General features: G+C 37.2%; 1 protein-coding gene across 1 annotated transcript in view; it reads right to left on the bottom strand.

Moving 5' to 3' along the window:
* LOC113062977 (neuroblastoma-amplified sequence-like) overlaps positions 1-14,963 on the bottom strand; it is a 125,055-nt gene that overhangs the window by 72,618 nt on the left and 37,474 nt on the right. The window contains 4 exon segments of the mRNA XM_026233094.1: positions 3,404-3,516; positions 7,432-7,661; positions 9,322-9,424; positions 9,558-9,680. Coding sequence (XP_026088879.1) covers positions 3,404-3,516; positions 7,432-7,661; positions 9,322-9,424; positions 9,558-9,680 — 569 coding nt within the window.

Genomic DNA, 14,963 nt, shown 5'->3' with positions numbered 1-14,963 from the left:
ATGTAGGGAATATTATTACAAATAATACTATAATAAAAAAATATAGAAGCTTAAAAAATTTAAATATTATATTTAAATATGTATTAAAATATTAAACCTTTTTTTTTTTTTTACCTAAAAGGTTTGTGAAAATGTGGATGACATGCAGCAAATAAAATTTTGGGAATAGCTATATAATTCATCAGTATTCTTTTTCTCTAATTTTCCCCAATAATTCTATTTGACATTAATCCTTAATGTGGGGCAAGTTCTGTTGCTGGAACAATTTTCTATTTTTTTATTCATTTTATAGATGCTTTCGTTTAACTTCAGTTGATAGCACACATCATAGTTAAAAAGTGGCACAGCTCACCCCACTCTCCTCATACCACAACATCATGAATTGACCTTCCATTTCCTATATGCTGAAAGAAACAGATTTTTCTTCCTTTCTTTATTTATTGTTGCATAATAAACAATGCCGTGCATATTTTATAAAATAGAATACCTCACAGTCCATACTGCGCAGTATGCATTAGCTAGTATTCCATTTAAAACACAACAAAGATCGAACCTAAAGAAAATTTATGAAAAACACCAAATTCACTGCATGTGTTCTCCCTACTTCCTGTCATAACAGGCAAGTGCTTGTGATGTGTGGTAATTGGATGGACACAAAGCATGTCTCAGCTGTCTGACTGAGCACAGTTTAAAATATTGAGCTGGAAGTGGTCTGTGCTGGAGGTCACGCTGGTCTGAAGTAGGCAGGGGGCAGAGCGGGCCACGGGATATAGGCCTGCGGGAGGTGGGGGCAGACACTTCCATCTTCTGAGGAGACACCGCAGGGGCAGCACCTGAACCACACACAGACCAGCCAGCCATCAGCAGCACCTGCCAAAGCCATTAACATGCTTCCAAAAACAGCTGCGCATCTGTGTGTGTGGCACCAAGAGGTTTGCATTTACTTGAACGTGAGCATCAGTGATTACAGTTTAGTTTTTGCTTTCTTTATCGCTCACACTTTCAGTTGTAAAATTGAAAAGTGAAAAGTGCAATTATAAATTAATAGTCATGAGAAGACTAAATTAAGCAGTAAGTCTTTGAGGCAGGCTACAGCTCCTCGTTGGCTGACAGTCGAGTCTATAACTTTGCCTGCTAGGAAAAAGACCGGCGCACATGAGGTCACTCAGGTCATGAGTGGCAAATGAGCTCAAGGAGAGTTTCCACTTGATGTATTCAGACTTCCTTCTTAAGTTTAGGAAGAAGAGTTGAGTTGCTCCTGGTCTTGCCTTGACTATATAAAACAGTTTCTTCACTTCTTCAAAAGGACACTGGGAGAAGCACACATGGGGCTAAAGAGGCCTTCCTTTTTTTAGAGATACAGGTTGTGTACTTTTTCTTCACTTTTTACTTGTGTTGTATTATCAGTGATATCTTGATTTTGTCTCCACACAAAAATGTACTTTACTGACAACAACAGATTAACAAAAGATGATGGGCAGCTTTAAATCTCAAGCTTGAACTTAACATTGTTTTTTTTTCCCAAGTGGCAACCTCCCGCTCTCTCTCGTGAAGCCAACACGGAAGTAACGTAAACTGTAATTCATCACCTGGCCGCTTGAGGCTGGCTGCAAAATGGAGTCAATCCCATAGACCTTCCCATGTTAAAATGCCCATCTTACAGCAGAAAAAAAAGCATGTTTACAGTCTGGTTCAAAAAATTATTTTATAATTTTGGTCTATATAGCAAATTTTACCCTTCATCACAAGTGTGAAAAGGTGATTTTTTTTTTTTTATAGCTCATCCGTTGAAATTATATAAAGCCTTAAAGTTCTGCATAATTGAGGTCACTTGAGTGACAGGTGGAGTGTGGAGGTGACAGTGCCATCGAGCTAGGTGGGCGTGGCTTCAGCAACCAGCTCCCACCTTTTAGCCCATTTTCGAGCCCTGGAGTGACGCACGGTGACATGCTACCAAGATGGCAAAAGTGGGCTCTGCCAACTTTGAGTTTAAAAAACACTCTTCAGAAATCTATGGGTGACATCACAGACACTACGTCCATGCTTGTATAAAGTCTATGGTGTTTCTGAATATCTCTTTTGTAACCTCAATAGAGTATTGAGCAGAAAACTGAAAATGGAAATGAGTAAGAAAAGCTTGAGGACAGATGAGTGTGTCAGTAATACCATAAAAAAAGCAAGTCTTAATTAAGAGGCCTCCACACAGGAAACATTCTTGTGTTAAAACAGCTAGGCTGAGCACAACAGAACTGCTTTTAACTAGAAATGTATGACTCTGAGAAGGAAAAACTGCAAGTCATAGTACAACAACTAGATATGTTCAGCTTATGTGTATATAGTCCAACAATGTACTACACAGCATGAACCAGGGAGAAATCACTCCTCTTCCTCTTGCAGTGGAAGAAAAAAAAAGGTGAGGTCACTTTTTCCAAAACATGTATGCAATAATGCTCAAAATGTTTGACCCAAGTGGCATTCACGCATATAATTGTTTTTGTAAAAAATAAATGCATATTGTGGTTATTTGCTTTTCACTGCTGTATTGGAAAATAAAATAAAAATTCTCCCTGATGTTCACTCAAATCAAAACTGTGATTTTTTTTTTTTTTTAGTGCATTTTTACTCTATGTTATTAATTGCAACAACGATAGCTGTTTGGTCAAATGATCAGAGGTCAGAGGAAATCCCTAAAAACGAACTTATTTGGGGATATTTAATATTTGTCTTCTGCTCACCAAGGCTGCATTTATTTCATAGAAAATACAGTATAAACAGCGACAGTTTAATTTTATACAAATTTCAAATATCGGTTTTCTTTTTTTTTATATATATTTTAAATGTAATTTACTGCAGTGAAGGCAAAGTTTAATTTTCAGCATCATTACGCCAGTCTTCAGTTATCACATGATCCTTCAGAAATCATTTTATACCAATTTGGTGCACAAGAAACATCCCTACACATCAGTGATAAAACAGTTTGCTGCTTAATTTATTTTATTTTATTTTTTTTGTGGAAACTATGAACATTCTTTTTCAGGATTCTTATATAAATAGAAAGAGAGGAGCATTTTGATCAGTTTAATGCATCCTTAGTAAATTGTTTTTATTCTAAGATTTATTAAGACTCAGACCTTTTGAAGATTTGTGCATTTTAAATATCATAGATATTTCTAATACATTATCCAGCCCTGGTTCTGACATTTTACTTTTGTCTGTTTTTTCTGTTTGGTTTGAGGAAAAAATAGAATAAAAACAAACACAAACACAAACAGGCACATCAGGGGCTTGTTTTCCAATGGTCAATTTGATGTAGCTGATTTAGTCAGCTTGAGCACCAATCTCCTGAAGGAAATGGAAGGAGAACACATTTTCGAACAGTAGTAACAGCTCAGTGCTGCTTTACCTTGTAAGGGAAGAACCTTCACGCCAAACTGCTCCAGTCGAGAGAGGGCGCTGATGAGATCCATTTCCTCTTGGACGAGAGAAGGACAATCCGTGATCAACAGCAGACACGACCTAATGGACACACCAATTATTACACAGAATATTCCAAATATGATATTTAAGGGGGCAGTTCTATTCCACAGAAGAAAGAACACATATTGGTCTGGAATGACACAATGCATACTTTTTTTTGATTGAACGGTTCCATTAAAGAGGAAACAGAAAAACCAGCAGCCATTTTCTTTTGATTCTTCTTATTTCTTAATTACAGACCGAGACTCTGACATCACGTCGCTTTCATACCGTTATCAGAGCCTTGCAGAGGCCTGCGTCTGCTCCACATCTGTGCTGCTAAAAATGTGTTTCATAGGACAACAGGGGACAGACCAAAAAACCCAAAACCAAATAAAAAGCACAGATCCTGGGCCAGCTCTGCTGTCACTTTCCAATATAGTTTGGCCGAGACAGCTGCAGTGCACTTTTGAGCCAAGCTAGTAGCAGCAACAGAGAAAGCAGAGCAGAAATAATCATTCAATTTAAGAGCTTGAGGAAAAAACAACAATGACATCAAAATGCAGCAGTATTTTTCGAGTAGTTTCCTCTACAATCTGAGTTCTACATGGTAGTTATTTATTTTCAGTGACACCACAATTCCAGCTCCGCTTTGCATAAGATTTACAGTGGGTCGTACAACTATAGGCTAATATAAAAATAAAAAATTACACTACCCTTCAAACAGTTTGAGGTTTCTACGAATACAGTTTACAACATATTAATCATAGTGGTGTGGGGCTTGGTGATCTGGGGTGAGCAACCACAGGTGTGAAGAACTATCATCAGTGACCTTGAGTTAGGCATCTAATGTGTACTGTGCATGTAATAAGTGTAACGTAAAAAGATTTGAGAGTGTCTGCTATTTGACTGCATACTTCTTAATCAAACAGCATTTATCCTGGGTAAAGTTAACATGCAGGCAAAGGCTAATAGGAAACTAGGAAACACACACACACACACACACACACACACACACACACACAGAGAGAAGTGTGTGTTCTGGTTTTCTGTCAAAATAACAGCTTTGTGGTTTAACATTTGAAAATTAAGAAATTAGAACAACTACTGTATAACTAACACCAATGTGTGACATAATTTGCTGCAAATTGTCACAATTTTTTAAATAAATGCCATTGACTTGATTCTTTGTTATATATTGCAATGTGCAATCTCACACAGTGTGTAACTAGGTTTTTGGGCCACTTCAAACATACGGCAAAGGAAAAAAGTATTATAATGCAAGTTACATGTGCCAAGTGATTTTTATGCAAGAACAATAAGCAGTCTAAAGTGACACTACACCAAATGTGTTTGTTTGCTGCAGTCATTGGTTGATGAGGTAGTATGATGGTCCCGATCATCAGTAGAATTATAAGATCATCAGTCAACCAAAGGTTTGAGGAACCAGGAAAAACCACCATCATCCTCCTATCAATTCACCACATCACCATCCCACCAGATTTCTGTAGCACGGACAGATGAAAACTCTCATGTTCTTTTACTACATCGCTCTACTGTGTTTCCACCGAACACTTTAGTAACACTCTGCCCAGCGTATCAGAGCAGCCCAAATGGTTTCAAACGGTTTCCAAGACAACAGCGTTACTATTAAAATGTAAGTGAACGCACCAGCTATCTTCAAAATCCCTGTAAACCCCATTCAACATGAAACAACCGGCCTAAACACTATTCAACATGAAACAACCGGCCTAAACAGTCACTGCACAACCCGCTGCTTCCTGGGGCTAAAACAGTTTTTTTAATGAAGGTCTCTGATTAGCCTTACAATTACAAGTGTTTTTCTTGGTTTTGTTTAGCAGGAAGTGTCCGTATGTAATGACGACTTAAGCAGTCGCTCACTCAGGATTACACACGGGATGGGATGGATGTTTTCAAGGCCACCTAGTTTGAAAGTAGTATTTGTGGCAACTCTGAAAATCTGAAAATCAAAGAGCAACAACAAAGAAATAACTCACTGGTTTTGACTGAAAAGCTTTTGTAACTTTAATGAATAATAATCTTTAATTTATACAGTCCAGTATGCCATGCTGCTTTACATTTGATTACTTTATTCAATTGCTGTACCTAAAAACTAACGCTAGATCATATGGATTTTTTATGATCTCTTTATTGAACTTTTAAAAGAGGTGGAATGGACTTTTAATGGAGGGACAGAAATCTCTTAGGTTTTCATTAAAAATAGCTTCGATTTTGCTTCAAGGATGAACATAAGTCTTATGGGTTTGAAACGACAAGTAAATGACGATTAAATGATGACAGAACTCTCATTTTTGGGTGAAATATCCTTTTAGGCTTAGCAAGAAACACTAAAATTCTTTCTGAACTACTGACACCAAAACAGCACTACTGATTCTTTCAATGAAGAGGAAATCAGTCATTCTCTTTCAGTCCTAGTTTCACTCAGAATCCTTCACTGACACATTCTGTTTTCAATCTGTCACAGTCTTTCTCTCAAAAAAAGTGCTATAATGTAAACATTAAACTCATAATTACTGTCCATCTGAGTATTTCCTGTCTGTCAGTGGCATGTGCGAGTGAGAGAAAGACAGTGATGTGAGATGCGTGTGAATGCATATGGAGTGGCGACCCGTCCAGCTCGAACAGCCTGTGAACAGAAGATGGCCTAATTACTGACCCACTTTCAGCATGCCCCATTGCTTCAGGGCTGCAGTCTGTCACCCTTAGCGCTCCAGCCCAACACAACAAAAATAGGCAGACACACAGAAAAACTAGAAACACATTAACCTAGAGCTGCAGGGAGGAAGTGAGCGACCGACTGTCTGTCTCTGATGGAGTCGATCTCTCATTATGGCAGCTAATTACGCCAATAATAGCCATTGTGAAGGGCTGGGCTCATAACAGAGGGAGGATACCAGAATGTCATTGGACCGTTTGATTCCTTCGGGGTTTCTTCCTCTTTCCTCATGAACTCCTCACACAACTGCAGAGACTGAAGAGGTGGTTTCAGGCTATTTTCACTCATGGTTTGATACCTTGGTCTGAACTAGGGTTTGATTTGCTCCCCCAAGTCCCTTGTCAGCTCATATTTCTTGACATAAGAACACGTTCACTTACATTATTCCACTGGTTATGACAATATTTTGGTGATGTTCCTTAAAAAGTAAAAAAATTGCATAATATGAAAAAAAAGTTATGTATTAATTTTAGCTGACAAGGGAACGTACAATATTAGTATTTTTTTTATGCAGGCCAATTGTACTCTGCTATTTTTGTGCATTTTCTGCCACAATTAATAAAAGTGTATAAAAATAATAATGTCTAATAAATGTAACTGTCATTAATTTTGAGATATTGACAGAGAAATTTAGTATAATTAAAATGGGTTGTTATTATTATCCTTACTAATAATAAAATAATTGTTATAAAATATTAAGTAAATTAAATGCCATTATAATAATAAAAAAAGTTATACAAAAATATCCCATATTATTAATTTATTTTGAGATATTACAAAATACATTTTGCATCATTAAAATTAATAATAAAATAATCATTCAATTATTAATAATAATATAAAATATTGTTATTATAATTTCTTAATGATACAAAAATACATCTTACAATTTCCTAGAATTGAATAAAAATTTAATTTCATAAAATATGAAAAGAATAGTTCACCAAAACAAAAGGACTGTTTGTAATTATGGCAAAATTTGAGTCATTGTACAAAAAAAAAAAAAAAAAAAAAAATCAGTAGCAAACAAGGTTTTTGTGAAAGTAAATAAGGTTTGAGAACTAGTCTCCCACTATCCAATTACCTCACATTTTGAGAAGGACTGGAATTAAAAAAATCTTTAGTATTTAAGATGTTGAACGCCACTTTGTGATGTTACAGCAAGTTCATGTGGCACACATTATCTAAACACATCAAAAGATCATGGGACATCATACCGTGCCAGGTTCATGCAGGGGTCACTGAGGGTGGCTGAAGAGTTGAAGTATTCACGAGCAGCAGCCAGAACCAGCTCCACACTGCGGCTATATGACACACGGGCATGAGCTTTACCACGGAGCGAAACGCTGACTGGAGTGTCCTCTGACACGGCGCTGCAGTGCATCAGCTGACCCGCCAGACGGACGTTTTCCTCTCGTCCCGAACATAGCAAACTCTCCACAAACACCTGCATGGACAAGCAACAAGGATTGACAATAAAAGAGAGAGAGAGAGAAAAATCAGTGCCGTGTAGTGGAGACCCATGGGAAGAACACGTTCAGGTGTGGCAATTAATCACCTTTCTTTAGTCAATTGCCGGCGAGACAGAGTCACTACAGAACAAATATCAAAAACTGCTCTTTCAATGACAACACAATCTCATGAGCATCTCTGTGCAACAGCTGTGGTGTTCTGGGTAATTTCAAAGTTGCCTTCAGCTACATTTAGGCAGAGTAAGACATCAGCATTTTCTGTGGTTCGATCTATTTGTGTGTTTTTCAAACTGAACCAAAGTACCCTCATTATAACATCATAAAACCCAAAGAATAAGCATTAATAAATAATAGATAGAAATAATTCTCTCTTGATTCCTGCTGTTCATGCACAAAATCCAATTTGTCCACTATTTGTTACCATAAACCTTTGAATGGTAGCGTATAAATACAAAATGTATTAAAATAATACTGTAAAGTCAACAGTTTCATATCTTTGCATGTTCTTTCATGATACTTTAAAAGGATCGCAGTCCATGTATCCGAGACATTTCACATTACGTGAAGAATCAAATTCATATCGGGTAAACAAAGTTGCATTATTGGGGACAGATATTAAGACAGCAGCTGAGAGAACTTACAAACCCCCCCTTTGGAGTTTCATGTGGACTTTAGACATATAATCTGCAAGTGCTTTAATCTGCCTGCATTAGAGAATCCAATATTTGAGGTGCACATTGCACCTATAACCATAACACGGTTAACTCCCAAAGACACACAAATGAAATATCCACCCATGCTCGGTCTGGGAGCCAATGAGCCATTCCCACAGAAGTGAGGCAGAGTTTAGGGCTGGTTGCTGAGGTTTGTGTAAGTTCATTAGCTGTTAAGCTATTGAAGAGATTTCAAAGCAACTCTGCGGCACTCTGTCAAATGGACCCAGACGCAGAGGTGAAATGGTGAGAATGCCAATTCTGTAAAACTACATCAAGTTCTTTCATTTTCCTCTCCGAACTTTCAATTTACTGTTCGTCTGGGATTGTCTTTCAGTAGCTTGGAGAAAAATACAGTGCAGGATCCCATACGGACAGAAACTGGGTAAGAGCAATTCGAACAGAGTACAGGTTGAAGGATAATTGTTGGGTTTTTTTTTCCTTCTTTCTTTCTTTCTGGTCACAGGGTGAGCGGCTCAGAGTTGAGGATGAACTCCTGATGGCAAGTTCAGCTCGGCTGTTCTGCTCTTGATTATGATGAAGAAATCGATAGAGAAGGGAACACAGCCTCGTTAGAGAATGCCGCTAAATTAGAGAGCACACAGACAAAGCCCACTGTCGCCATCAGACTAATGCGCAGCCTGAGACTCTTTCACACACATACGCATATACAGACATACAATAACCAGGGTGAGCAACAAAAGAAGTTAATGAGAAGATAGATAATGTTGGAGCTGTGAGGCCGAATGAAACGGTTAGAAAAATAGAGTGAAAAGATTACGGGAACTTCACAAAACACACACACAAAAATGCTACAGTAAGTACAGAAAAACATAACAGCTTTGTCACAAACCAGACAAGTTACAAAAATAAGATTAATCACAAAGAAAATGATAATATAATATGCTACAGTATATTGTACCTGATGACAAGTTTCTGGCTCTAGACAGGTATAAACATTCTGCTGCATATCCAGAAGATCTTGAAGTAGACCTCTCCACACTGTCTCGCTCACAGGAGGGTTTCTGAGCAAACAACAGACAGTGAGACAGGTGCACACGAGTGCTGTGTGTGTGTGTGTGTGTGTGTGTGTGTGTGTGTGTGTGTGTGTGTGTGTGTGTGTGTGTGTGTGTGTGAGAGAGAGAGAGAGTGTCATACTTGCGTCCTGTGTGACGGGTGAGTCGCACCATCAGCTGGTGAGCTTCCTCTTTGCTGTTCTGACTGTTCCTCACGAAGGAGATGGGCTTCTGGAGACCGTGTTTCTCCAGAACCTCAGCAACACTAGAGAGATTTACATAAAAGTGGCTAAACTCTTAAACTGGCTTACAGTATTTGTATAAGCCCTATAAAACAATGCTGTACAAATAAACATGTCTCTCTCTGTTCACTACACAGTTAAAAAGTTCGTAACGTTTTTGAAAGTCGTCTCTTGCGCTAACCAATATTTCATCCGAAATACAGTAATAAAAACAGCAAAAATTTTGAAATGATTACAACTGCAAACAACGGGTTTACATTTTCATTTATTTTAAAATATTATTTATTCCTGTGATGGCAAAGCTGTATTTTTTATCAGTCATCACTCCTTTCACATGATCCGTCAGAAATGGCCCTCAAGCAACATTTATCATCATCAATGTTGACTCCAGCTGTGTTGCTTAACATTTTTGTGGAAATCATAAACCGAATTTAAGAACAGTAACATTATAAATGCCTTTCCTGTCACTATACTACTATTTTACTATAACACTAAGTGACGATTTTACAGTAAAATAGTGTGACTGGATGCATACAGTACACAAACAAAGTCTATTTTGCTGTCCTAAATATGCAACATTATTCTGTTCATAGGATTGTATGTGATGTATTTCTGAGTTTCGACCCAGCAGTTAAGAATGTACATTAGAAGCCATCCCTAACCACAGCTACATGCTAACAGCTGCTCAGAGGAGCCAGGAACAGACAGAGGTGTCTGAATGAGCCTCAGTGAGCTGAACTGGTGCCGTGTCTGGCTGAGATGCCCTCCATAAATGAGGATGTACTGTCCCCTGGGAGCATCTAGTGCAGATGTTTTCAGTTTCCTTCCTTTCTTCCTGTCTCACACTCCTTCCTTCATGTCTCTTTCTTTCTCTCTACAATCTGCTAGAGCCAGATTTTTATTTTTTTCTGTTTCACTTACATAATTTTGCTCTTCCCTCTCTTTTTAACCCCTCTTTCCATCTGTCTGTAGCTTTTTAAGTCTTTTCCAGTGATCATGACCTGCTCCTGAAATGGCTGTTTAAACTATTTCTAGTGCAATGACTAGGGTTAATCACATTAATGTTTACTTTTTGCCCATGGTGTTATAATGGTTAAATGATAATCCAGCATTAACGATATCAATCACACACACACAATACTGTAGTTAGTATGTGTATGTGATAAAATGAATGCATAATTTACAGTAATAAACCTAACCCTAACCCGAACCATAACTGTAGTGCAGGAGAGTGCTTCATATAACATTATCCAGAGAAACCAATGTTAATGATAAATCCCCTGTTATGTTTGTACTGGCTATTGTATACAGGCCACCAGGGCACCATACAGACTTTATTAAAGAGTTTGGTGATTTTACATCCGAGTTAGTTCTGGCTGCAGATAAAGTCTTAATAGTTGGTGATTTTAATATCCATGTCGATAATGAAAAAGATGCATTGGGATCAGCATTTATAGACATTCTAAACTCTATTGGTGTTAGACAACACGTTTCAGGACCTACTCATTGTCGAAATCATACTCTAGATTTAATACTGTCACATGGAATTGATGTTGATAGTGTTGAAATTATTCAGCCAAGTGATGATATCTCAGATCATTATTTAGTTCTGTGTAAACTTCATATAGCCAAAATTGTAAATTCTACTTCTTGTTACAAGTATCGAAGAACCATCACTTCTACCACAAAAGACTGCTTTTTAAGTTATCTTCCTGATGTATCCGAATTCCTTAGCATATCCAAAACCTCAGAACAACTTAATGATGTAACAGAAACTATGGACTCTCTCTTTTCTAGCACTTTAAATACAGTTGCTCCTTTATGCTTAAGAAAGGTTAAGGAAAACAGTTTGACACCATGGTATAATGAGCATACTCGCACCCTAAAGAGAGCAGCCCGAAAAATGGAGCGCAGCTGGAGGAAAACAAAACTAGAGGTATTTCGTATTGCTTGGCGGGAAAGTAGCATATCCTACAGAAAAGCATTAAAGACTGCTAGATCTGATTACTTTTCTTCTCTTTTAGAAGAAAACAAACATAACCCCAGGTATTTATTCAATACAGTGGCTAAATTAACGAAAAATAAAGCCTCAACAAGTGTGGACATTTCCCAACACCACAGCAGTAATGACTTTATGAACTACTTTACTTCTAAAATCGATACTATTAGAGATAAAATTGCAACCATTCAGCCGTCAGCTACAGTTACGCATCAGACAGTGTACTGTAGACCCCCTGAGGAACAGTTCCACTCATTCTCTACTATAGGAGAGGAAGAATTGTATAAACTTGTTAAATCATCTAAACTTACAACATGTATGTTAGACCCTATACCATCTAAGCTCTTAAAAGAGGTGCTTCCAGAAGTCATAGGTCCTCTTCTGACTATTATTAATTCCTCATTGTCATTAGGATATGTCCCCAAAACCTTCAAACTGGCTGTTATTAAGCCTCTCATAAAAAAGCCACAACTTGACCCCAGAGAACTAGTTAATTATAGACCAATCTCGAATCTCCCTTTTCTGTCCAAGATACTAGAAAAGGTGGTATCCTCACAATTATATTCCTTCTTAGAGAAAAATGGTAAATGTGAGGATTTCCAGTCAGGATTTAGACCGTATCATAGTACTGAAACTGCTCTCCTTAGAGTTACAAATGATCTGCTCTTATCATCTGATCGTGGGTTTATCTCTCTATTAGTTTTATTGGATCTTAGTGCTGCGTTTGACACAATTGACCACAACATTCTTTTGCATAGACTTGAACACTTTCGGTTCCTTGCCGCTGTCGCCTCTGGCTTGCTTAGTTGGGGTCACTTCATCTACAGCGATATCATTGACTTGATTGCAAATTAAAACAGACACTATTTAACTGAACAGAGATGACATCACTGAATTCAATGATGAACTGCCTTTAACTATCATTTTGCATTATTGAGACACTGTTTTCCAAATGAATGTTGTTCAGTGCTTTGGCGCAATGTATTTTGTTTAAAGCACTATATAAATAAAGGTGATTGATTGATTGATTGAGAGTAATGTGTTAATGCCCAAAGTCATGTGAATAAAACAATCACCATATTGGCTTCTAAAGCCACTTTTGGTAATGTCTACTTGTGAACATTAGAGAATGTCTACATTGATTTTCAAAACAGCAAAGAAAATCCGGGTTTGATATGCCCTCTTTAACATTCAAACAGAGAGCAGAGGGGATAAAAGAAAACACTGGCAAAGACACAATTCAGATACAAAGAGGGGAAAGGGTAAATCTTGAGAGACTGAGAAAAACGAGTGATAAGTTAGAGAGCAAACAAGAGAAAAAGAGAGAGAAATTACGGCTGCAGTGACTGCACCCTCTCAGGCCAGTCATAAATATCTGAGAGCGAGACCTTCATCATCCTGTCCTCCAACAGAATTCTAATGGATCTAAAGGAATGTGTCTCTACGGAGCGAATACAGGCTGATCACGTCACCTGAGCGGAGACTGACACGTGCAAAGACAAAAACACAGAAATAGATGCAAACGTGGTACAACATGCATACAAACATGCTTTGTTCAGACAGGCAAATCTTCCTTTGGATTTTGTTTTGTCTGACTCAAATGAGTTTTGGTTTCTTGTAGTCTGCAAAAAAGAAATAAATGAATGGATAAATAAAGCCCAATGTTTTTAAATCCGATCCTGAATTCAATCAGATTTTTTGGACTGTGTCTCAGTCAGCCAGGCTGAATTTCAAGTAGTTTATATTGTCATTCAAGAGGTATTGCGTGTGTAAAATCACACAAAGTGTGCAAAATGGTCTCAAGCGGCATACGAATGCACTCATTTCTACTCCATCTTTCCCAACTTAGCAAACTAATTGATGTTTTCTACATAGTGAATGGCAAATGAGTAAACGTTAGAAAACTTTTGGACAGTATATGCATGAATGCGTGAAATGCCTCTGTTCTCTCGTGTGCTGCATGAGGGAGATGTCATGATGGACGTGAGCAGAACAAAAATTGTTCACTTTTTCCATTCTCTCTCCCCACAATGACAGCTATTCTCAGTAGTTATGTGAGAAAGTATTTTGACACGGTGCTGAAGCTTACATCATCCACACCGAATACCGACTACACCAGCGGCTCTCAAATCTCTTCAGGTCAAGCACTACCTCTGATCAAATCAAAACATCCAAGTACTGGCTAGACACCACAAAGATCCCTTTATTTCCCATTAGCTTTGATTGCTGAGGGGCTGTGAGAAACATACACATAAGGCTGCATTCAGATTAATATTGATAATTCTGCGGTTCAGATAAATCATGTTGCTATAAGACCCTGTTAAGTCCTTTAACTAGCCCTTTGCAGATGTGTTGAAGGACCCTACCAGAAAACATACACCATACATCATAATAAAGACATCTAGAAAGGATTACAATGCATTTCTGTGAGTTAATATGCAAAGTTTGCAATCCCATTCAAACACATAAATAATAAATATAGCCTACTCTGGAATATGAGGTAATGTGTCCAATCTGTCTTGAGGTGTTTGAAACAGACTGGTTATGTAATTGATAAGCTACTGTGCTCAGAGTTGAGTGATGAAACCTGCGTTTCAGAATCAAAATGAAGGCCACTTTTAAAACATGAAGTCGTGAAATCAACCTGAGGTCAAATGGAATATCTTGCCTATATATGGATTCACATGTGGCATTCTTGAACTAATAATGTTGGCTAGGAAATAGAGTTTTAAATTTATAAAGCTATATTAAACTAGTAAATAATTTAGAAATTAGAATTATAATATTGAACAAATAAATAATAGATGATATAAAATATTTAAAATAATATAAGCAATGTATATCATTAATCTACACACTACCGTGCAAAAGGGCCCAGTATGATTTGTTTTAAAGAAATTTAAAATCTATATTTTTATTCAGCAAGGATGCATTCATTTAATCAAAAGTAAGAATAAAGACATTTTAAATATTACAAAAGATTTATATTTCAAATAAATGCAAATCACAGTTTCCAAAAAACAATAACTGTTTTCAACATTTGTAATAAGAAATGTTACTTGTGCATCAAATCTGTAAATTAGAATGATTTTTAAAGAGCTGGGTAAAGCTAAAGGCTAGAGTTAAAGCAGCTTCGCTATCACAGAAAAAAATACATTTAAAAAATATTAAACAGAACATTGTATTTCTGTAGCATTATTTCATAATATTACCGTTTTAGTATACTTTTCATCAAATACTAGCTTTAGTGTACATAAGAGACTTCCTTGGAAAACATTTACAAATCTGACCAACCAAGTGAAAATGA

Source organism: Carassius auratus, chromosome 45, assembly GCF_003368295.1.
Source record: "Carassius auratus strain Wakin chromosome 45, ASM336829v1, whole genome shotgun sequence".
Lineage (NCBI taxonomy): Eukaryota > Metazoa > Chordata > Actinopteri > Cypriniformes > Cyprinidae > Carassius > Carassius auratus.
This window is presented reverse-complemented; position numbering and strand designations above follow the sequence as displayed.